This window comes from Trichoderma atroviride, chromosome 4 (assembly GCF_020647795.1).
Source record: "Trichoderma atroviride chromosome 4, complete sequence".
Lineage (NCBI taxonomy): Eukaryota > Fungi > Ascomycota > Sordariomycetes > Hypocreales > Hypocreaceae > Trichoderma > Trichoderma atroviride.
In genome coordinates, this window is record NC_089403.1 from 268,342 (window position 1) to 288,252 (window position 19,911).

Sequence of the window (19,911 nt, forward strand, 5' to 3'; positions counted from 1 at the left end):
TTACAGAGATCAGACGTCCATACAGACTTGTAATTAGCCTCAAGATGTAGGGTAAATACGCAGATGGTCAACTGCCGCTCAAAATACCAAAAATGAGTGAGAGCTCCCCCCCTTACTAAGCGGAAATAAAACTCGAGCTAAGCGGTTGGCGCTATCTTAGAGACATCCGAGTTTCTGGGGCCGGTGGAACAGATACATGTCAAATTGTAGGTTGTATAATATGCTGTTAGCCGGCTCAAGGAGACTACGAATACAACAATCTGTTAAAGGAATAGAATCCCGCCTCGAGTTTCTGCAAGTCTAATATGGAATCTCCATGGCGCTGGATTTCAAAGTGCTTACTGGCGGGTACCGGGAATTGCTCTTTATCCCGAGAACTAGCGCATTGTGCCTGGCTGCGGCTCTTCGCTCCTTCGGCGTGCAACTTTAATGTTGTCTGTCAAACTAGAGCGTGTTGGAACGCATCGTCATAATGAGGAGCTCATCTTGTGCTTCCTTCCATTGCTGAATCCTCCATCTACGTATAGGGAACAAGCCATCTGTTTCACTGTTCCAGCAAATTGTTCATGACCGGGATTAGCAAATGGGAAAAGTACAGACTAACGGCATGGACAAACTTAGTCATCCGAAGCCGCTGACCGTCTCGCGGTTCGGACTCTTGTCTGGTAAGATCAGCCAAGAGGCATATACGAGTAAGAATTTTTAACACCCTGAGGCATCAACTCATCACCTCTTCTTAAAAAAGAAAGGACAGAGAAGAGAACACCAAAGGGAATGATACAAGGGAAGAAACAAGCGGCATATTTTCCATCATGATACAAAAGAGCGCCTGTCTTTCGTGCCGTACGGCCAAAATTCGCTGCGTGCTGGATACCTTTGCCCAGCATGGCAAATGCAAGCGGTGCTTCAACGCCAACAACGAATGCGTGTTCAGCACCATTGCGCCTAGGCAACGAAGAAAAAGAACTGATACGCGTGTAACGGTATTGGAGAAGCGGCTCTCAGAGCTGCAAGCAGCGGTGGATCTGCAAAGACCGGCGCAGGACGATGGTGGCGCGACGCATGTCACCGCCAGCGAGATTGCGCTTGCGCCACCGCCAGGATATCGCGATGAGAATAGGACAGCAATTGGGGCCGAAAGATGTCCGCTTGAAGCAGAAGATGAAAACTCATTTCACGATTCCCGGTACCAGCCATCTTTGGAGAGGCTTTTTGCTTCAGGATTGCTGTCAACGGACGCCGCCATACGTCTTTTCAACGACTTCATCAATAATGCCTTACCGCAATATCCCATCTTGACATTATCCCGAGCCGAGAATTTTGATTGGTTCAGAGCACACCAGCCTACGTTACTCCTTGCCATTATCGCTGCTGCCTGCAGAGCATCCAACCCATGCCTCTTCCGAAAGCTCAGTGTCCATTTACGAGGGGACCTATCAGAGCAGGTCATGGTCCAGGGGAACAGATCTATCGAACTGGTCCAGGCCATTCTGGTCATGGTGGAGTGGTACGATGTGCCTGAGGACCTGAGACGCCTAAACTTCTACGCATGGATCCAGACCGCAGGCCTCATGGTACGCGAGCTGGGCCTTTGGCCGTGGAGCGAGGACACCGATTCATCTGCGGACCTTACTATGGCTCAGTGGCGCATCTCTTTTGCGACGTATCTACCCTTGTCAACGTAAGCAACTGAAACACGACCTCTCCCTATTTCTTTCTTTGCTTCTTTTTGTTTGTCATTTGTAAACGAGATTGCTAATGGATGAGCTAGTGCTGCTGTCAGCCTACGCCGACCCATGCCTTTAGTATGGACTGAGAGCATGCGAAATGGTGTGGGTGCCTTTGAGAAGAATAGTGTGCTCGATAATGACAAACGATTGGCTGCATGGGTAAGGTTGCAGATGATAGCGGAAGAGGTCGAGGCTCTGAGGGCCAAGGCATCATTGGTGGCCAAGGTGCAAGGCGAAGCTGATCCTTCCGGCCTCGTTGACCAGCATACTCTGTCGTCTCTTGAAAGCAGGTTTAGTAGATGGCGAGACGATTCTCAGCTTGTCTTCAACGGTAAGCTGACTTGAATATTCCGTATGTACTATCGTGTGGCTGTCGGCTGACTCGTATCATGCTGCGTAGGCTCACTCCGCATGCACTTCTTTTACTGCCGCATCAAGTTTTACGAGCTGGCTGTGACCTGCAGCCCATTCCGGTCAGCATCACACCCAAAGACATGGCCACCGTCCTTGGCAATTGCTGGGGATATGACTTACGTTCGAACAATCATGTCTTTGATACAGTCCAGCCACTCCGCTCTGGACACGCTGGTGCTCTTCGACACGGCAACGTACCGCTGTTGTCCCACCGTCGTTAGTATACGGCCTCTCTACGCATTACAAGAGTTATTCACCATATGGAAGGCTGTTCGTAACCGCCAGGGATACCTATCTGAGTTTGTGACTGAGGAGGTGCTGGCCCTGAAATTCTACGCCAGACAGACGGAAGATTTTTTCAAACAGGTAGTAGGGGTAGAAGGATTTGATGTTCCCCGGATGGCGTTGAAGACGCTGCCTAATCTTTTGTTCTCTCTGGACGATATTAAAAACCACGAGAGACTGCGCCAAGCACAGCAGCCGGAACGTGTCAGCCAGAATAATTCACCCCGAGCTACAACCGAGTCGCCAAGCCCGTCGGCCAATGACCTCGAAGTAATATTGATTATTGACTTGGGCGAGATCCAAGCGCCTTCGGAGAGTCAGAGTCGAGACCGGGTCCAGGATGATACAAGAATGGATGCAGCCCTGCAGTGGCCAGCTACGGAGCCTGCTAACGACGGCTTCAACGTTACGCTGGAGGATACGCTTTTGGCGCCCGAGCTGGGGACGCTGATGGCGCCAGATTCGGTGTTGGACCCAGACTGGCTGTTTTCCGAGTGAGTTCGGATACCTGCGCGTGGCTACACGTAATAGAAACTATTGAATTAGAAAAAGAAACGCAGGGCGTCAATTGATGCTTGTATGTTGAAATACAAGCATCAATGCAAGGAAGTTCAGATGAGGAATAGACGCAGAAATAGGACGAAATTGGACCACCATGCCGGCGAATCAAACTCCATTCATCAACATTTCCATCTTCCTTTCCTTGCTTTTTGTGCTCCTTTTCAGCTGGGCTGGGCATGCCAACGCCTACGCGAAAAGCGTTCAAAAGGTCACTGGAGGGGCTTGATGTGTGTACTTGCAAGTCAAGAAAAGCCTGCCCGGTCATGCAGTGAAACCCTGTAATGTTTGCAACCCAAGCAGGGATTGGGTGGTTTAAGTGAGGCTGCAATCAGAGAAAGCAAACGCCACCGAACAAGGGCCCTATCGGCGAAATTTGTATCGGGTGGCAAACGACTTGGGATTTGTTTCGGGTTCTTGCTCTTTCGGCCTCTCTTTTCTTGTTTATGGGTGGAGTAGCGTTGCATCTTGATTGTAACGAATGAAAAGCTACAACTGCCGAGCTGTCAATGCACTTGGACCGCCGGTAGATTTTAATTTTAAACTGGCTAGGTGAGCTGAAATACCGATGCTAGTGCCCCGAAAAGTGAAAGATAGAAACAGGTAGTAGACTACATGCAGCTTCAGATGGGTAGCTACATGTAGGTATATGCCGGGTCTGCTAGACAGTGATCTCTTGTTGCCTCTTCGGGAACTGCTAGGAAACAAACAGGTTTAGCCAGTGGGTAAGACGTTGACCCGAGGTTCAGGACAGCACAAGCAAAACGCTGCCGGCATCGCCAATCTACCCGTGATTTGAGCGAAAGATGGCCAATGGTGCCGGCGTGCTGCGGCTGAAAGCAGGGGGGTAATATTTCTACTGTGTACATGGCCAGGGTCGGAGGCTGTCTTGGGTTTTGGGGGCCTGTTTAAGCAGCGACGCCAGCCAGGTTGGTGGTTCTAACGGGTGAGGTGAGACAGTTTGGAGGGGATTATTGGAGGTCCTGAGTGCCATCCATGGGATGAGACAGATGAGCAGGCGGATGCTGACAATTAGATTGCTTGCGCCTCAGTTTTACAGTGGTGATTTTGTGGCTTGATGCAGTATCACATCCTCCTTGCTCCAAGACAGATGGATAGATGATCGACACAGCCGTCTCTCTAAATAAGTCTACGCGCTATTCGCGTTGCCCAGCTGTAGAGCAAAATCTGTTAGCACTCGTACTGGTGTCCGGGAAATTGTAGCGGAAAATATAGCGCCCTCTCGTCACAGACTTTACGAGGCACTCGCTATTCGGCGTACACAGTGCGTCTCTAATTCCGAGAGCGCATCTCATCTTGATAAGGGTCCACTGTGCGGGGTAGCTGCAACGGCCGCTAAGCCACTTCTAAATGCCTATGGCCAATCACATACGCAAATGTCAACACCCACGTGACCCACCGCTCGGCCAAGACTCTTTCAGCTGCCCCACCGCGGCCACAATGGCTGCCAGATCCCTTCGCCGTTTTGAGATCTCCATCTGCGATTCTGCTTTTCGGTCCTGGCCCATCGGCACCGTTTGATTGCCGCTTTGGCAGGGTGGGAGGCTGTGATTTTCTCTTTTTTCCTCTTCAGCTTATGGTTCATCTTTTCTCTCTTTTTTTCCTTTTTTCTTTTGGTTTGGCATACCCCTTTATTTCCAAGACACTGTCTTTTCTACTCCCATCGGCCTTTTCTCCAAATATTCAGTTCCACTTCTGCCTTTCCACGACTACTTTCGGCATTCCTTCTTCCCTTTCCTCGTTTTACTTGTAAGCTACATGCTCGTTTAGCTGCGAATCAGACGGATTTGCATCCTGAAAAATGGGCAAATGAGATCAACCACCCCCAATGACTGCGCTGGAGGAATCCCTTGCCGGCCCTAAACGGCACAGAAACTCCTGTTTCCAGTGCAAGCGGAGGAAACAAAAGGTTCGTTAGCAGCCAATATAATACTGTACAGTGCCAGAGACGCTAATCTTTGACTTGTCCTTTGTTTGTGGTGCAATGTAGTGTGACCGGATATGGCCCTGCACGCCGTGCGCCACACGTACCGAGTCGATGAGCTGCTCGTTCTCTGGGACTGGTGCCGCATCACGTCGATCCATTGCGAAGAATTCAAAGGCAGCACGTAAAATTCGCCGGCGGAAACTTGTGGCTGCGGCCGAGAGAGCTTCTCTTCAGACAGAAGAAACCAGCACCACAGCCGTAGTACAGGCAGCTGATGAAGAAGGCCGTCTTGATGGAGGCCATGGCCCAAACGTGGACGGCGAATGTCATGGACAAGATATCAGCAGGAGCACTACTACCGTACAGCCAGACGACTCGCACTGCCCCGATTGTCAATTCCCTGAGCAGCATCCCGCGACACCTGAATCTGAAGCAGAGGTAAAGTCCCTTTTGCCTTTTGCATTTGCTGTTCAAAGGTTTCTTATTTTGACATGTAATATCTGATGCAGGAGAAACTGCCGCCCTTTGAAAAGCGACATGACGACCAATACTCCAGATTAGCTTCGGATTGTGAGAAGCTCCGGGAAGCCTTGGAAGCTCTCCCTCAAAAACGGGATCGTATGGGTACGCTTCGACTTTTTTTCTTTCATCGATGTGGTGGTATTTGCATTTGAGCTAACCAGCCATTGTGGCTTCAATACAGACGCGCTTGTTATGAGTTTTTTCCAAAACGTGAACCCCCACTACAGTCTGATTCACCAGGCCGAGTTCGCCGCCGAGTATGCAGCATGGTGGGAAAAGCGAGCAAAGAACGAACCGTTACCAGTACCATGGACCTGCCTCTTACTGACTCTATGTGCGTGCGCGTGCCAGCATCTGCCTGTCGACATACAAGAGAAGCTTGAAGAAATGTTCCACGCCAAGTGCCAAGACCTCACAGAAAAGTACCATTACCATGCACGAATGCTCTACGCTGTGATTCCCGAGGGTCAGTATTACCGGCATAATGTCATGTGGATGTTGCATTCAACGTACTGGTACAAAGCCGAGGCTATGTTTACTGAATGTTGCCACGTCTTCATCACGGCCGTTAGAGAGGCTCAAGAGCTCGGTATGTCTACATCGCTACCTAATCAAGGCCTAACAGTCATGGAGACGTACAATTATTGCTAACTGGTGGTAGGATTCAATAGAGAGGAGCGTGGAGAGCACCTGTCGAGCTTTGAGCGCGAGATGCGGCGGAGAGCTTGGTGTATTATCGATTCGTGGGATTGGTGAGTCCTGATAGCTGTCATATCATATGCCCTGATCCCTTCTGCTCATGCTGATATCATTCTAGGCAAATAGCTTCCGGACTCGGCCGAGATACTCTCATCGATCATAGCATGTGCAATGTACAGCGCCCATCATTAACATTGGAACTGGACGGACAATTCTCTCCCTTGATGCATATGAATATGCAGTCAGACTTGGTGCATAAATTGGCCGAACGGTTTCATTCTCCTGCCAAAATTACTACGCCTAGTGAGGTAATGGAATACAAGGAAATGATTGACGAATGGATGCGGAATTTTCCTGCCATCTTTGCGCTGGAAAGTCCCGACACATCACACGACAAAGAGCAGACCTGGATCGAATATCACCGCTACTATAATTATACCATGGGCTTTATGATGCTGCTCAATCCGTTTCGAGCGCATATGAAGCAACGTTTCGAACAGGATACTCCAGAGGAGCAACTGAAGCTGCGTACCATCGCCGTAAACCTGTCTATACGATTAGTCAAGGTGTTGGACGACTGGGTAAACTATCTTACATTTCGCGACGGACGATTCCATTTCATCATATTCTCACTTGTTGATGCGGCAACAATGCTAGCCGATGTCATCCGCAATGACAAAGCCGGGACTGCGACTCGCCGATACGAAATGTACCAGACGCTCGAAAAGGCTCGCTTGCTGCAGGGCAAACTCCAATGCCTCTCGCAATCTGCAGACAAGGGATTCAGAATCGTTTCCAAGATCTTCAAGAAATTGATGAAGGAAGCTGCCGAAGAGGACTACGTCTACCTGCCGGATGGGAAAGACGATACTGACCAAGAAGTATTACGAGCGGCGATGGAGTCAATATCACTTTCTGCGGAAAATCGTATAGATTCTGGAAAACAAAGGCGGAAAGCGAGAGAAGCTCTCACAGAGGTGTATGCTGCTAAACCCGGATTGCAGTCTTTGCCTTTCAGCCATAATGATGACTGCCATGAATGCTATGAAGGCCACGGACATGATGGGAATGGCGCGCTTGAATCTGCTCATTATGGGATAGCCACGGCCACACTCCCTGATTACGATGGGCAGAGAGTGCCTGGCAACTATGTGGCTGCATCCGAGGAGCATATTTTGCCAACGACTTCAACGTATGATCTAGCTGTGCCTGCCAACTACATTGTCACTGCACCCCCGATTGATCTTGCGACAACTTCCTCTTATGTCGAACCTTGTCGAATCACCAATTACAATGAGCCTTTACCTTTGGATTATGTCACGTCCGCGCCTCTGACCAATCTCGCAACAGCTTCGGCTTACGTTGAGCCTGTTGCTTCAGACCAAATCTTTGCCACACCTCCAGGTGATGTTGGAGTCGCATTCTCAAATAATGCCTCTATCGCACCTATTTTCTACGGGAATACCTTACCCGTGGGCTATGGCGCAATTGCCTCTTCAAATTATGATGCATCTCTCCCATTAGGCTTTTCTACAACTGTGCCTCCTTATACCAACGCTATGCTTCCCGTGTATAATGCATTTGCATACCTCGAGAATACTGAAGTCATGGCTGCAAACAACATTACTGCGAACACTCCGCTCTTTTCTGCTTCTACAGCGTACAACAATCTTGCAGCCTATCAAATGCAACCTTTTCCGGGCTTCGATGGTACTGGACTCGGCACTACGTACGTGTCTTATGATGATTCTGCGGGACCTCAAGATCTCGTGTCTAGTACTGCTCCTATGACTCATGCCACTCCTGCGACTTCTGTTTCCCAGTCATCCCCTGAAAGCTACCCGTATTCTGAGTCATATGTCGCTCCTTCGTTGTACAATACTGCCGCGCCTTATTCTGACCCCACAACTTACGTTGATTCTGCAACATGTTCCATATCTCCAGAATCGAACCCATCCTCCGCCAATTATGATGGCGCAGGAATGCACGGTTCCACGACAGCTACAGCGGTCCGTGAACCATATGCTCATTTAGAGTATAGCGAAGGCACTGCTCAGCAACACCAGCACTGTTAGATCCTGGGAGCAATTAGTTTCCTTCATTGGCTAATCCTGCTTTTATAACTGACTGGCATTCTTTGTGTATCATGCCAGAGTTTGCAAATTGGTTTATGCAGCTAGACATACTCACAGGCCAACCAACCATGGCACATTGACTTGGTTTTCTTTCATTTTCACAGGTTGCGGGCGGGTAGTGCATTGCTTAACGTTTAGGACGGATATCTTTTCACAGATGGTGTGATGGCTTGGCATCTTGGTAGTAGTCATGTCTTTCCTTTTGTTCATATACCTTCTTTTCCCTCTTTAATCTGAAATGCTCCATGTAATGTTGAGAAATTGCTGGATTTTCCCTTCATTAGATGCATCTTGGAGCTTTTCTTTCCTGTCTGTCATAAACTAATCTTTCTTTTTCATTTTGTAATAATAAATGTCCTTCCTTATACCTAGGTAGTGGACTCGGAAGAATCACTGTTATATTCATCATTTACCGATTGTGTATTACAGATAATAGCTCAAGAATGATGTATACTGCCCACGTGTATTTGACATTTCCCAAAGGGGAGAAGAGAAATGAAGAAAATACAAGAGACCCATTTTAGTATATGTAGGGGTATTTACAGTAGTAAACGTTTGCATCATTTAAAATACAATTACTGCAGGTACTTGTGTAAGATACAAAAGGTCCTCAGGCTATCAAGTTCGGTGCTCGGTTCAACGCTGGCATGCGACTCGGCCTTCCCAGAATGGCTCTTCGGTGACGCAGATGCAAAAGTTCCATCTCGGCATGGCGCGGTTTACCCCACCATGGCGGCCGCTGCAAACGGGAGCTTGGGGACTCGACCCCTCATGGCAAAACCTCGGCAGTGGCCAAGCTCTCGGGGTCTTTTGGTGGTGGTGACGATGGATGGACACAGCAACGCATGCACTTTGAGCTCTGTTGATGCATTTTAATTTTCTTCGGGCTAGTTGAATCTATGTAATAATAGCACTGCAATGCACTATATCCGTCGCGTGCTGTGTTGAAAGCTGCTGCATCATGATGCTCAGATAGAGCTGCATATGTATATGCCATGCAGCATCCTGTTAGTGGCTGGGAGAAAAAGCCCGTGCCGCGTCAGGGTTTTCTTTGTCATTCAGCACTTGTTCCTCTCTGAGCGCCAACTGAACAGAGCTCCCTCCCTGCAGTGAGACAAACGCAGCAGCTAGCAGTCAAGCGAGCACTGAGAATATTCAAGTTCTGACTGACATTGGTCCTTTGACTCATTGATCCCTCCTGGCATCAAGCACAGCATCATTTGCTGTCAAATGGGGTGGCTGCAGCCTCTCCGGGCCGTCAATGGCCCCCCACCCTCGCTGATGCGCCTGGCCTGGAGACGAACCCCGCCGTGGGAGCTCCAGAGCCAGAGCCAGAGCCAGAGACGTGCCTGTGTCGCCTGCCGCGCTTTTGCTACCTGTACTCCTACTACTACTGCTTCTTCTTCTACTTCAATCTCTCCTCCTCCGCTTCTTCTTTCTTCTTCATACTCTCCATCATCAACCACTGGCCCGAGGCTTCTTCTGTCCTCGCCAGCTTCTTCTTCTCTTCTTCATACTTCATCCTCTTCTCCATCCCCGCGCATCGCTCGTCTCACCAGCTCTCCCCCTCTCTGTCTTCCTCGTCGTCTTGCTGCCTCAGCTCGATTCTGCTCCGCCATGTGTCGCTCCAGAGCTGGCCTCGAGGGCTCGTCGGTTGCGGTCCAGAGCCGTGAGCTGCTGCCCGCCAATGTCGTGCCTCGCCACTACCATCTGACCGTCGACACCGACTTCGACAAGCTGACCTACAAGGGCACCGTCGTCATCGACCTGGACGTGGCCGAAACCTCAAACTCCGTCTCCCTCCACACCCTCGAGCTGGAAATCCACAGCGCAAAGCTCTCCTCTGGTGGCCAGGCTGTCAAGTTAGTAATTCCCGTCTTTTTCCCTTTGTGCCTTTGGGTTCAATTCTTCATTCCAGCTTGGTTTGCTAACAGCCATGATCATTCTCGTATAGCGCCACCCCCGCCATTACCTACGATGAAGCTACCCAGGTCACCAAGTTCGACTTTGGCGGATCCCACACTCTCGCAAAAGACAGCAAGGTCCAGCTGGAGATTGACTTCACTGGCCAGCTCAATGACAAGATGGCGGGCTTCTACCGCTCCACATACAAGAGACAGGATGGCACCGAGGGCATCCTGGCGAGCACCCAGATGGAGCCCACCGATGCCCGCAGAGCATTCCCCTGCTTTGACGAGCCGGCTCTCAAGGCCAAGTTCACTGTCACGCTCGTTGCCGACAAGAACTTGACGTGCTTGAGCAACATGGATGTTTCCTCCGAGACCGAGGTCCAGTCCAAGGTCACTGGTGGAACCCGAAAGGCTGTCCACTTCAACACCTCCCCTCTCATGTCCACCTACCTCGTTGCTTTCGTTGTCGGCGAGCTCAACTACATCGAGTCCAAAGATTTCCGCGTCCCCGTGCGAGTCTATGCTCCTCCTGGTCAGGATATCGAGCATGGTCGCTTCTCCGTCGACCTCGCGGCCAAGACTTTGGCCTTTTACGAAAAAGCATTCGGTGTTGACTTCCCTCTGCCCAAGATGGACCAGGTCGCCATCCCGGACTTTGCCCAGGGAGCCATGGAGAACTGGGGCCTTGTCACATACCGTGTTGTCGACCTGATGCTTGATGAAAAGGCCAGCGGCGCTGCTACTAAGCAGCGTGTTGCCGAGGTTGTCCAGCACGAGCTGGCTCACCAGTGGTTCGGTAACCTGGTTACCATGGACTGGTGGGAGGGTCTCTGGCTGAACGAGGGATTTGCTACTTGGGCTTCATGGTACTCTTGCAACATCTTCTACCCAGAATGGCGCGTTTGGCAGACCTACGTCACCGACGACCTGCAGTCTGCCCTGTCTCTAGACTCTCTCCGAAGCAGCCACCCCATTGAGGTTCCTGTGAAGCGTGCTGATGAGATCAACCAAATCTTCGACGCCATCTCCTACTCCAAGGGATCTTGCGTCCTTCGTATGATCTCCACCTATCTTGGAGAAGACAAGTTCTTGGAGGGTGTCCGCCAGTACTTGCAAAAGTACGCCTATGGCAACACCCAGACCAGCGATCTCTGGGATTCTTTGGCTGCCGTCAGCGGTAAGCCCGTGCACGAGGTCATGACTGCATGGACGAAAAAGGTCGGATACCCCGTTCTTACCGTTACCGAGAAGGGCGAGAACGCCATTCACGTAAAGCAGAACCGCTTCCTCCGAACTGCCGATGTCAAGCCTGAGGAAGATGAGACTCTCTACCCAATCTTTTTGGGTCTCAAGACCAAAGATGGTGTCGATGAGACGGTGGCTTTGAATGAGCGAGAGAAGGAGTACAAAGTGCCTAGCACCGACTTCTTCAAGCTCAACGCTAACCACACTGGAATCTTCCGAACCCTGTACTCCCCAAGCCGCTTGGAGAAGCTTGGCCAGGCTGCCAAGGAGGGTCTTTTGACCACTGAAGACAGAACTGGTATGATTGCTGATGCTGCTGCACTCGCCAGCTCCGGCTACGGAAAGACGTCTGGTGTCCTCAACCTCCTCAAGGGATTTGATTCCGAGACCGAGTTCGTTGTTTGGAACGAAATCATCTCCCGAATTGGCTCCATCCAGGCTGCTTGGATCTTTGAAGACGAGGCCGTTCGCGATGGTGTTCGAACATTCTTGAGAGAAATCGTCAGCCCCAAGGCTCACCAGCTTGGATGGCAGTTCTCCGACTCCGACGGCCACGTCGAGCAGCAGTTCAAGGCCGCGCTCTTTGGCAGCGCTGGTCTGAGCGGCGACGAGAAGATTGTTTCCGAATCCAAAGAAATGTTTGCCAAGTTTGTGGCTGGTGACAAGTCGGCTATTCACCCCAACATTCGTAAGAGCGTGTTTGCGATTGCCCTCAAGTTTGGCGGCAAGAAGGAAGTAAGTCTTTGTTTGGTCCCCCGCACCGTGTGTTGCAAGAAATCGCTATTAACATGATTTGTGTGCAGTACGATCAAATTTTGGAGCTGTACCATGCATCGACCAACAGTGACGAGCGCAACACCTGTCTCAGATCGCTTGGTCGAGCCAAGGAGCCCGAGCTTATCAAGAAAACTCTCTCCTTGCTGTTGAGCGGCGAGGTCAAGGATCAGGACATCTACATGCCTGCTTCCGGACTGCGCACCCATGCCGAGGGTATCGAGGCGCTGTTCACCTGGCTGACTGAGAACTGGGAGGAGCTCTACAAGCGACACCCACCTACCCTGCCAATGCTCAGCCACATGGTGTCTCTTCTGACGTCTGGTTTCACCACTCCAGAGCAGCTTGAGAGAATCGAAAAGTTCTTCAGCGGTAAGAACAACAACGGATACGACCAGTCGCTCGCACAGAGCAAGGACTCTATCCGATCCAAGATTTCCTGGTTGGAGCGAGACCGACAGGATGTGGCCGACTGGGTCAAGGCCAATGGATACTCCAAGTAGGTGTAAACACGACTCCTACTCTTACGTGGCATGATAGCAATGAAAATAAAAGCAACAGAAGGGAAAAACAAAAGAGAGGGGTTTGGGGCGGATGAATATTTGGTCTTGACCCACATGTAATAACAGTTTACCATTGCTAATATACCATGATGAAGATTAATCTTGCCGCACAAACTGTGACTTACTGCACGAGGAAGTGGAACTGGTCGCTGAGAGTCAGCCTTGCACATGTAGCTCATGTAAGGCTGAATTTTTGCTGTAGGCAGGACAAAGAATCCACGACCAACGAATGTCCATGCCTATACAGTGCCTCGAACCTAATTCCGACGAATCCAGGTTACATTTACATATTGGTTGGTACATAATACATTGTTAGCTGCGCAGCCAATCCAATAGATGTTACAGTGAAAATAGCATATGTTGTAAATTGATTAATTCTGATTTGAATGATGGAATTAACACTGTAACTCTATGATGTGCTGTTTTTTCTATGAGTAGACAATTGTAGGCCTAAGTAGAAGCTCGTCGAAATTATCATCTCCCGCCAGATAGTTGCGCGTATGCAAGTTGGAATCCAGCCGTCTCCTTTTGGTTTTCTCTAAATTTCGATCTTGTTACATTGTCAAAGTATCAGAGACTCATTGGCTTTACATTGCCGCCCACAAAGGCAGCTGACGCCAGCTGCGCCCCAAACCGCCAAGTGAAGGCCATTATGCAGGCCGCCCTGCTAACCGCCCAGCCTCAACGTTGGTTGGACGCCTGATGCCTAGCTCATGTACAGTGAAGTGAATGTCGTCACATGAGAAATATTGCTGCCTGAAGTCGTTTCGTTTGCTATGTTACCCAAACTTCGTTTGTACCTCTAGCTTTCCATCCAATATTTGTGCTTTCGAGTGTTACTGCAGTTTTACCCTCCGTGATTGATACGACAATTCTTGCTTTATTGATTTCGCTTGTTCAGACAGAATGAATGACAACGACCGAGACAAGCTCGGCCGCTTTTTTGCCGTCTATTGTCAATTCAATTACGACCCGCAAGAGCCATCGGCGACCGCCTACAGCCGCCTCGTTGCTTTTTACGGATGGAAGACGGATAGCAAAAAGGAACGAAAAGCCAGAAAGGGGTTTCAAAAGGCGCTTGCAGACCAATTTGAGCAGCTGTATGGTCACGACGACAACAAGCTGGACGTGCTGCAGATACTTTGCGGCAAGATTGGAATCTCTCCTGTTCCAAACACCATCACGTCGTGCAAAAAGGTATGTTTCGATTAGACACAGCAAGCCAAATGAGTTTAGCCATTCACATTTTTTACTGTTTATTAGGCCATACAAAAGTATCACGTCAATATCTACGACTTTATTGACTCCGAGCGAACTGGCGAGCCTGTTCGAAAGTTTACAAACTTGCGGAAGTTTCAAGCATACACGGAGGACAATGGCAAGGTCTTTCCAAAGAAGAAGGCGAAGAGTAACGCGCTGTTGAGGTTCCTTCTTCGTCCTGTCTTTTAGTAAGATGTGCGGAGCGAGATATTCTGGTTGTGGCTGCTTTATGAGGAAGTAAGGGATCTTGTCGGTACTAGGTTTGGGTGGAGGGGAACTGACTATGCATTGCTCGTCGTTGTTACCTTTTGGTTTGTTACGTGTTGTGGATTGATGAAGATATTATGGTATTCGATGATAGTAATGGAATAAAGTCATTCATCGGTCTAACAGAAACTCTTGTATACTTGCGGTTCTATACATAATGAACATCCTTCAATCTTCAGCTCATCTGTTACTCATGTGAGACATATCCTTGGATCAGCCCCGTTGAAGACAATCTCAAACTTGAAGCCCCCAGCATATCTAGTTCTCATTGCTCGCAGCATTTCCACAAAAAAAAAAAGGAAGAAGAAAAAAGAAACCTCCAACCCCTAACCTTCATCAATACTGAAGACATAATTGTGGAAGATTCATCAATTTCCAATAGCGTACTGACGTATAACGGGAGTTGAAGCATCGCGACTTTTGGGCTCTTGCTGTAGCAGGAATACACTGTGGATCGCTACTGCCGCAGGTGCTGTAGCGGAAGTGGGTTGCTGATGGCGGGGACGATTAGCGCCCGCTCGCTAGCAGTTCGTGCCTGGCTAGCGATCTTCAGCTGTCTCGTTTGGGAAACACCTGTAATAGGAAACATGACATTCGAAGTCATAATCTCACACCAGCTTCGTTCGTGGAATAGTTTTCGCTGCAGACTAGACGTATACTATTAGCTGTATCTTATACAGAACCATTTTTGTCCTAGTTACCTTGTGTCAAGCTACTGAGTTTGCACTCTTGTGGGCTGTGTCTCGTCGTCATCTAATGCCTCCAGCTCTGAAGAGCACTGCATATGGGCACTTGATCTGCGACTTGGAATTTCTATGCACGGCGTTATCCGCCGCCAGCACTTGAAGGTCGTGAAGAATGTTCTGCATCAAGCCCTCGACTCTATTCGCAAGGGAGATGGCCTTCATCGCCATTGCACAGCGCTTGATGAGCGAGGTATTGGCATCAGGACTAACACTTTGCAGAATGTTTTGGATAGCAGTTGCCTTGTTGCGGCAGCTCTCCAGCATCCGATATAGCCCAACGTATCGCTCAGCCGATATTGTACATGTATTGTCTTCCTCTTCAACCAACCTCCGAAGTGCTTCCTCCAGCGTGTGTTGGATTGCGGGGAGGCGATTGGCCACGTCGCGAAACGACGGCGGCAAGCCTGATACGTCGTCAACGGCTTGACATAATTGTATAGAGGCGTTGATGATGATGATGATGCCTGATATAAGGCCCCTAAGCTCGACGGTGATCATCTTTTGAGAAGAGTACACAAATGCGAGCTACTTATACGGTTGTCTTCTTGACCAAGATGAGGGTGGCGACAATATCTTTATTGTACACAGTTATCTCGGAACTAAAGAAGGAAATTGTTTCTCCTTTTATTTCAGAGTGGACGTGTAAACAATTTATACCTAGATTTACAGAGTATACATAGCTACACTATTCTGATGTATTCTACGAAGCTGCTTGATGCGCTCCGAAAGCGCTCTACGCAACTGATGATGGCATTCAGTAGACCATATGATGTATCCATGGGTGGTACAGCATTAAGGCGTTTTATAGACGGTGAAAACGGTGGGCTGTACCCGGGAAGAAAGCCCCGGGTTGTGCTCCGATAGACTCCGGTTGGCCAGGGCAGTACAATACGGACCAATGGATGCATCTCAAACACATCATGAGATAACGGTGCATTAGGCGTCGTCGATCCTCATTCGTGCCCGATAGGCGAGGTAATATATTTGTGGGCGCTGCATCTGTCAGTTTTCGCCGGCAGACGCCACATGTCTGTCCCCGCTGGTGCCAAGCATTTGGGGATTTATGGGAACTAGAACCAGACTCTTGGGGCTTATCAGAATGAGGGCAGCTCGATAAGATACTATGACGCCACGTAGTACATCCGGAAATCTACAAACTTGGGTCCAAAAGAAGAGATAAATGAGGCGGGACCCTTGGTTTGATCAGGTGATACTCTAGCTGCGGCTGAAGACAGCCTGTCGACATATACGACGCCGGCGTCGGTTCCGCCTCATTATTTGCCGGTAACATCAGACAATAGTATCTAGTGCGGTCAAGGCTACATGTACTGCCACACACCGAAATTCACACTCCTCAAGAGCTTGATCATTTGTGAAGCTATTCGCAAGCTAGTCACACCAAAGTACATGAATATTTCCTCATACTTTTACTTCGTCTTGAACCTCACCGCCACCGCCGCCTTCTGGCCAGCTCATAACCATTCAAGGCTTTCAGTCAGTTGACCACAACATAAGTTGCTGCATTCGATTAAAGAGGTCCCACTTGGCATATTATAACCGTAACTATATTCCTGCTGCCGCTGTCGGCAGTAGCCTCGTCAAAGCCCTCGTCTGTACAGCCCGGTTTTGACGTCAACCCAGTCCCCTAGCCGGTCTATGGACTGTTAATAGGTACCTAAGTAAGAACTTTGTTTCTGTGCCTAATTCATGCGATTCAAACTACTACTAATAGCAGACCCAGGCTGTATTAGAAGTTGGCACCGTAGACAATGCTATTGTCATTTTACTTAACACTGTCAACATTTCCTGGATTAAGAAAGAAAAAGTCAGGAGCCAAGTCCATTGTGTAAAGATAGCCGGCGAATAGCCTCAAATTCGGTCAAGTTCCGCGTAGCTGGCAGCCTTAATTGCATAGACACTGCTGTATTGTTTTCTTAGGACAACATAGTCAATAACCAGGCGGTGCCGACACCGGTGCTATAGGCTGTCTCCCGGAATTGGGGCGCGCTGAATGAGAATAGGGTGCTGCTTAATTAATACCAATACCCCAGAAAGATTGATGCTTAAATACGGCTCATAATTTGCGTTGGTAAGCTGCATGCAGCGCTTGCGAGTAAACAGTAGTAGTATCGAAATACGTGTGATATAAAACTCTTACACTGCGTATCGAGAATACACGTCCTATCTAATGATGTGTAGGGTTGACTGTAAACTCACTGCTCTTTTGGAGCCATTTCTTGTAAGTGGACAGAAAATACACAGCGAGCTAGACTGGGAGCGGCTGCAAGAATGGCGTTATAATCCATGCTAAAAATAAAAATAATTCCCGCTCCAAAAGCCGCTCGCGCATCTGCCAAGCAGCTTGGCAGATCATGGCTGCGATCTGCTAACTACATATAATCAGAAATATCAAGACCGCTGAAAGACAAGCAAGCGATCAGCGTAAACATAGGGACCGCAAAATGAATATATGCGAGGATAATAGGAGCAGTCTTGATGATGATGGTGGTGGTAGTGATAAGTGCATGTGAGATATTTTCGTGTGCCGATCCTTTCTCCATTCTGTGCTTTTTTGTAGAATCCTTGACAAGTAGATACTACAGGCTGCTTTGCCACCGTTGGATGCAACAAAGGATCGCCGGCAAGCTAGTGAAAGACATCGAAGAAATATATGGTTCTGCAGTTATTAAATTTAAACTTAATTCCTCTCGTTTCGCACTATTCAAAGTGCAACCCTTCATAGCTCTCAATGGCCATAACTGCATATCAAGCCCAGTCACATATGACACGACCATTAAAGAGCACACCATCTATATGTACTCAAACCGGAAGTTGCTAGCTAGCATCGCGGGGTCGAATCGCCGATTTAGATGTTTATGCTCGGAATCTCTCCGGGAGCGTGTTGAGAGAGAGTTTTACTACAAATTTGTATGGAATATGATGCCACCGGGATACGACTTCCAGAATAGGCAACTCGGTGCACTTAGACTCGGTATTCCTCATCGATCCCATAATCACAAGCTCATTTATACTTGGAAAGACGCCATCCTGTTTGATATGATATGTCGCGGCCTAATAAACCTACCGATTGTACAGGGGACCTTTGTTACTAGCGTTGTACGGGATACACCCCCTCTCTGTATGCCCCTCCGGCGCTACTGGATGTCGAATCAACCAGGGCGTCAACTATCCAAGTTTTTGATCGTATTTTTCTGAAGTCGAGCGGTTCGTATGTGCCGAAGGATCGGGAGGGGTATCTCGATTAGGAACGTAGTACTTGAGATATGTTTAGATCCCGACGGCACTCTGATAAGGCTTCTGTAATAGGCAACTCACCGCACTTGGACTCGAACTTTTGAAGGTGAGGCAGAGGATGAGGCAGATGAGGCAGAATGAGGCAGATGCTGCCAAATACATAAATAGGTGCACAATAGGCATGTTCTCAAAACTTTTCGATCCATCAAGTTCTTGCAATCGTCTCAAAGGGTTTCCAACAGCTCTATCACATCAACTAGAACACAAAAAGTCTTTAAGTGGTTTCCCAGCTTAAAACTATTTCGCAATGTCTGTGGCACCCCCTTCACAAGGCCTTGGCAGCAACTTCAACTACTTCCTTGCGGATGGAGGTAATGCCATTACTGGCCTCAACGTTGAGATCACCTTTGCCGAGCCTCTGATCTCTACCGAAAACGGTTTTGGTTTCCAGCTCAACGGTTATGCCCGTAAGTGACCCTGAGCCTTTGCTCTTGTATAGGAAAATATTAACTCTTTTCTCAGAGGAGCTTGCCGGCGCCCCAAGCACCACTCCCAACTGGCAGCAATATGTAGTCTTCTCCCAGCCCGGCGACAAGACTCTCTACGGTATCATTGACAACTGGTCCGGCACCGTTCCTGCCGGCACCTATGCCCAAATCATCAACGACGAGTCCACCATCACCACCCTGCCCAAGGCCAACCAGATCCCCGCCGGCGCCGTCATCAACATTGTCCCTACCTTCAGCTCTAGCAACGTCATCACCGGAATCACCTACATCTACACTCCTCCCGGCGGCCAAGCCGTTTCCAGCTCCGTTACTCTGACCAGCCTTGACGTCTACGACTCCAACAAGAGAATCACTTCTGCCTACGAATCTCCCATTTCTGCATTGACACTCAACATCGTCGGCGACTACAACGGAAACGATGGCGTCTTCAGCTCTGGCTCTGGCACCATCGTCTACACTGCCGCTCAACCTCTGACTGTCCTGACCAACGAGCCGAGCTACACCGCGTTCCAGGACGGAACTGGTGAGACAGCCAACACTGTTTACGGCAAGCTGCCTGCGTCAAACAGCAAGACCATCACTCAGACCTGGGGCATTGACACATCCGGACGACCCAATGTCGGCCCTGCTGTTGGCGTCAAGCTGCCACTTCCCCCCAGCGCCAAGGTAATTAATTCGTCCGAAATATCCTTCGTCTTCAAAAACTAACAACCATTGCAGAAGATCCAGCAAGACCAGTAAACAAGTTTAAAAGGATAACATGTACTGTTAATGAGACAGTACTATCTGGGTGGCTGTCTAGGGCCAGCATGTTTATGCAAAGTAAAAGGCATTTGTGCGCTGTTACGATAGTTTTCTTGGATAGAATGAATGAAAGTAAAATTGGTCCAAGTCAAGACACGTTCATCATAAAATTATCTCCCAGCTTTCGTAATAACGTCGATTAATTGACATATTGATAACACTCGTCAGCAACAATGGCCATCTCTCGGATTGATGCATATCCCCGCTTATAGGCACCCTCCGCGACTCAGCTACCATTTCGGTGGCTGCCGGCCGCGTAGAAGCGGAGCCCCGATAGCGAAAATCGA

At 49.1% G+C, this 19,911-nt stretch overlaps 6 protein-coding genes across 6 annotated transcripts; 5 read left to right on the top strand and 1 right to left on the bottom strand.

Moving 5' to 3' along the window:
• The first annotated feature begins 229 nt into the window (after window positions 1–229).
• On the top strand, window positions 230–3,997 carry TrAtP1_007298 (uncharacterized protein). Its single transcript, XM_014092942.2, has 3 exons — window positions 230–1,681; window positions 1,772–2,061; window positions 2,131–3,997. The coding sequence occupies exons 1-3, from the start codon at window positions 813–815 to the stop codon at window positions 2,925–2,927; spliced, it is 1,956 nt and encodes a 651-aa protein (XP_013948417.1). The 5' UTR covers window positions 230–812; the 3' UTR covers window positions 2,928–3,997.
• A 519-nt stretch (window positions 3,998–4,516) lies between these two features.
• TrAtP1_007299 (uncharacterized protein) lies at window positions 4,517–8,698 on the top strand. Its single transcript, XM_066113465.1, has 6 exons — window positions 4,517–4,917; window positions 4,999–5,373; window positions 5,445–5,559; window positions 5,639–6,046; window positions 6,119–6,209; window positions 6,275–8,698. The coding sequence occupies exons 1-6, from the start codon at window positions 4,837–4,839 to the stop codon at window positions 8,229–8,231; spliced, it is 3,027 nt and encodes a 1,008-aa protein (XP_065969551.1). The 5' UTR covers window positions 4,517–4,836; the 3' UTR covers window positions 8,232–8,698.
• A 493-nt stretch (window positions 8,699–9,191) lies between these two features.
• Window positions 9,192–12,877, top strand: TrAtP1_007300 (uncharacterized protein). Its single transcript, XM_014092944.2, has 3 exons — window positions 9,192–10,153; window positions 10,246–12,181; window positions 12,250–12,877. The coding sequence occupies exons 1-3, from the start codon at window positions 9,522–9,524 to the stop codon at window positions 12,721–12,723; spliced, it is 3,042 nt and encodes a 1,013-aa protein (XP_013948419.2). The 5' UTR covers window positions 9,192–9,521; the 3' UTR covers window positions 12,724–12,877.
• A 720-nt stretch (window positions 12,878–13,597) lies between these two features.
• TrAtP1_007301 (uncharacterized protein) lies at window positions 13,598–14,391 on the top strand. The gene is made up of 2 exons (XM_014092945.2): window positions 13,598–13,980; window positions 14,047–14,391. The coding sequence occupies exons 1-2, from the start codon at window positions 13,690–13,692 to the stop codon at window positions 14,230–14,232; spliced, it is 477 nt and encodes a 158-aa protein (XP_013948420.1). The 5' UTR covers window positions 13,598–13,689; the 3' UTR covers window positions 14,233–14,391.
• Window positions 14,392–14,425: 34 nt separating this feature from the next.
• TrAtP1_007302 (uncharacterized protein) lies at window positions 14,426–15,650 on the bottom strand. The gene is made up of 2 exons (XM_066113466.1): window positions 15,012–15,650; window positions 14,426–14,957 (listed from the first exon to the last, which is right to left on the bottom strand). The coding sequence occupies exon 1, from the start codon at window positions 15,552–15,554 to the stop codon at window positions 15,060–15,062; it is 495 nt and encodes a 164-aa protein (XP_065969552.1). The 5' UTR covers window positions 15,555–15,650; the 3' UTR covers window positions 14,426–14,957; window positions 15,012–15,059.
• A 2,777-nt stretch (window positions 15,651–18,427) lies between these two features.
• Window positions 18,428–19,750, top strand: TrAtP1_007303 (uncharacterized protein). The gene is made up of 3 exons (XM_014092947.2): window positions 18,428–18,778; window positions 18,834–19,486; window positions 19,541–19,750. The coding sequence occupies exons 1-3, from the start codon at window positions 18,619–18,621 to the stop codon at window positions 19,559–19,561; spliced, it is 834 nt and encodes a 277-aa protein (XP_013948422.1). The 5' UTR covers window positions 18,428–18,618; the 3' UTR covers window positions 19,562–19,750.
• The last annotated feature ends 161 nt before the right edge of the window (window positions 19,751–19,911 follow it).

Coding starts and splice junctions, on each gene's coding strand:
- TrAtP1_007298 (XM_014092942.2), top strand. CDS start 813: ATGATACAAAAGAGCGCCTGTCTTTCGTGCCGTACGGCCAAAATTCGC. Junction 1,682..1,771: donor ACGTATCTACCCTTGTCAAC/GTAAGCAACTGA, acceptor TGGATGAGCTAG/TGCTGCTGTCAGCCTACGCC. Junction 2,062..2,130: donor TTCTCAGCTTGTCTTCAACG/GTAAGCTGACTT, acceptor CATGCTGCGTAG/GCTCACTCCGCATGCACTTC.
- TrAtP1_007299 (XM_066113465.1), top strand. CDS start 4,837: ATGACTGCGCTGGAGGAATCCCTTGCCGGCCCTAAACGGCACAGAAAC. Junction 5,560..5,638: donor TCAAAAACGGGATCGTATGG/GTACGCTTCGAC, acceptor GCTTCAATACAG/ACGCGCTTGTTATGAGTTTT. Junction 6,047..6,118: donor TAGAGAGGCTCAAGAGCTCG/GTATGTCTACAT, acceptor AACTGGTGGTAG/GATTCAATAGAGAGGAGCGT.
- TrAtP1_007300 (XM_014092944.2), top strand. CDS start 9,522: ATGGGGTGGCTGCAGCCTCTCCGGGCCGTCAATGGCCCCCCACCCTCG. Junction 10,154..10,245: donor TCTGGTGGCCAGGCTGTCAA/GTTAGTAATTCC, acceptor ATTCTCGTATAG/CGCCACCCCCGCCATTACCT. Junction 12,182..12,249: donor AGTTTGGCGGCAAGAAGGAA/GTAAGTCTTTGT, acceptor ATTTGTGTGCAG/TACGATCAAATTTTGGAGCT.
- TrAtP1_007301 (XM_014092945.2), top strand. CDS start 13,690: ATGAATGACAACGACCGAGACAAGCTCGGCCGCTTTTTTGCCGTCTAT. Junction 13,981..14,046: donor CCATCACGTCGTGCAAAAAG/GTATGTTTCGAT, acceptor ACTGTTTATTAG/GCCATACAAAAGTATCACGT.
- TrAtP1_007302 (XM_066113466.1), bottom strand. CDS start 15,554: ATGATCACCGTCGAGCTTAGGGGCCTTATATCAGGCATCATCATCATC.
- TrAtP1_007303 (XM_014092947.2), top strand. CDS start 18,619: ATGTCTGTGGCACCCCCTTCACAAGGCCTTGGCAGCAACTTCAACTAC. Junction 18,779..18,833: donor CCAGCTCAACGGTTATGCCC/GTAAGTGACCCT, acceptor CTCTTTTCTCAG/AGGAGCTTGCCGGCGCCCCA. Junction 19,487..19,540: donor CACTTCCCCCCAGCGCCAAG/GTAATTAATTCG, acceptor CAACCATTGCAG/AAGATCCAGCAAGACCAGTA.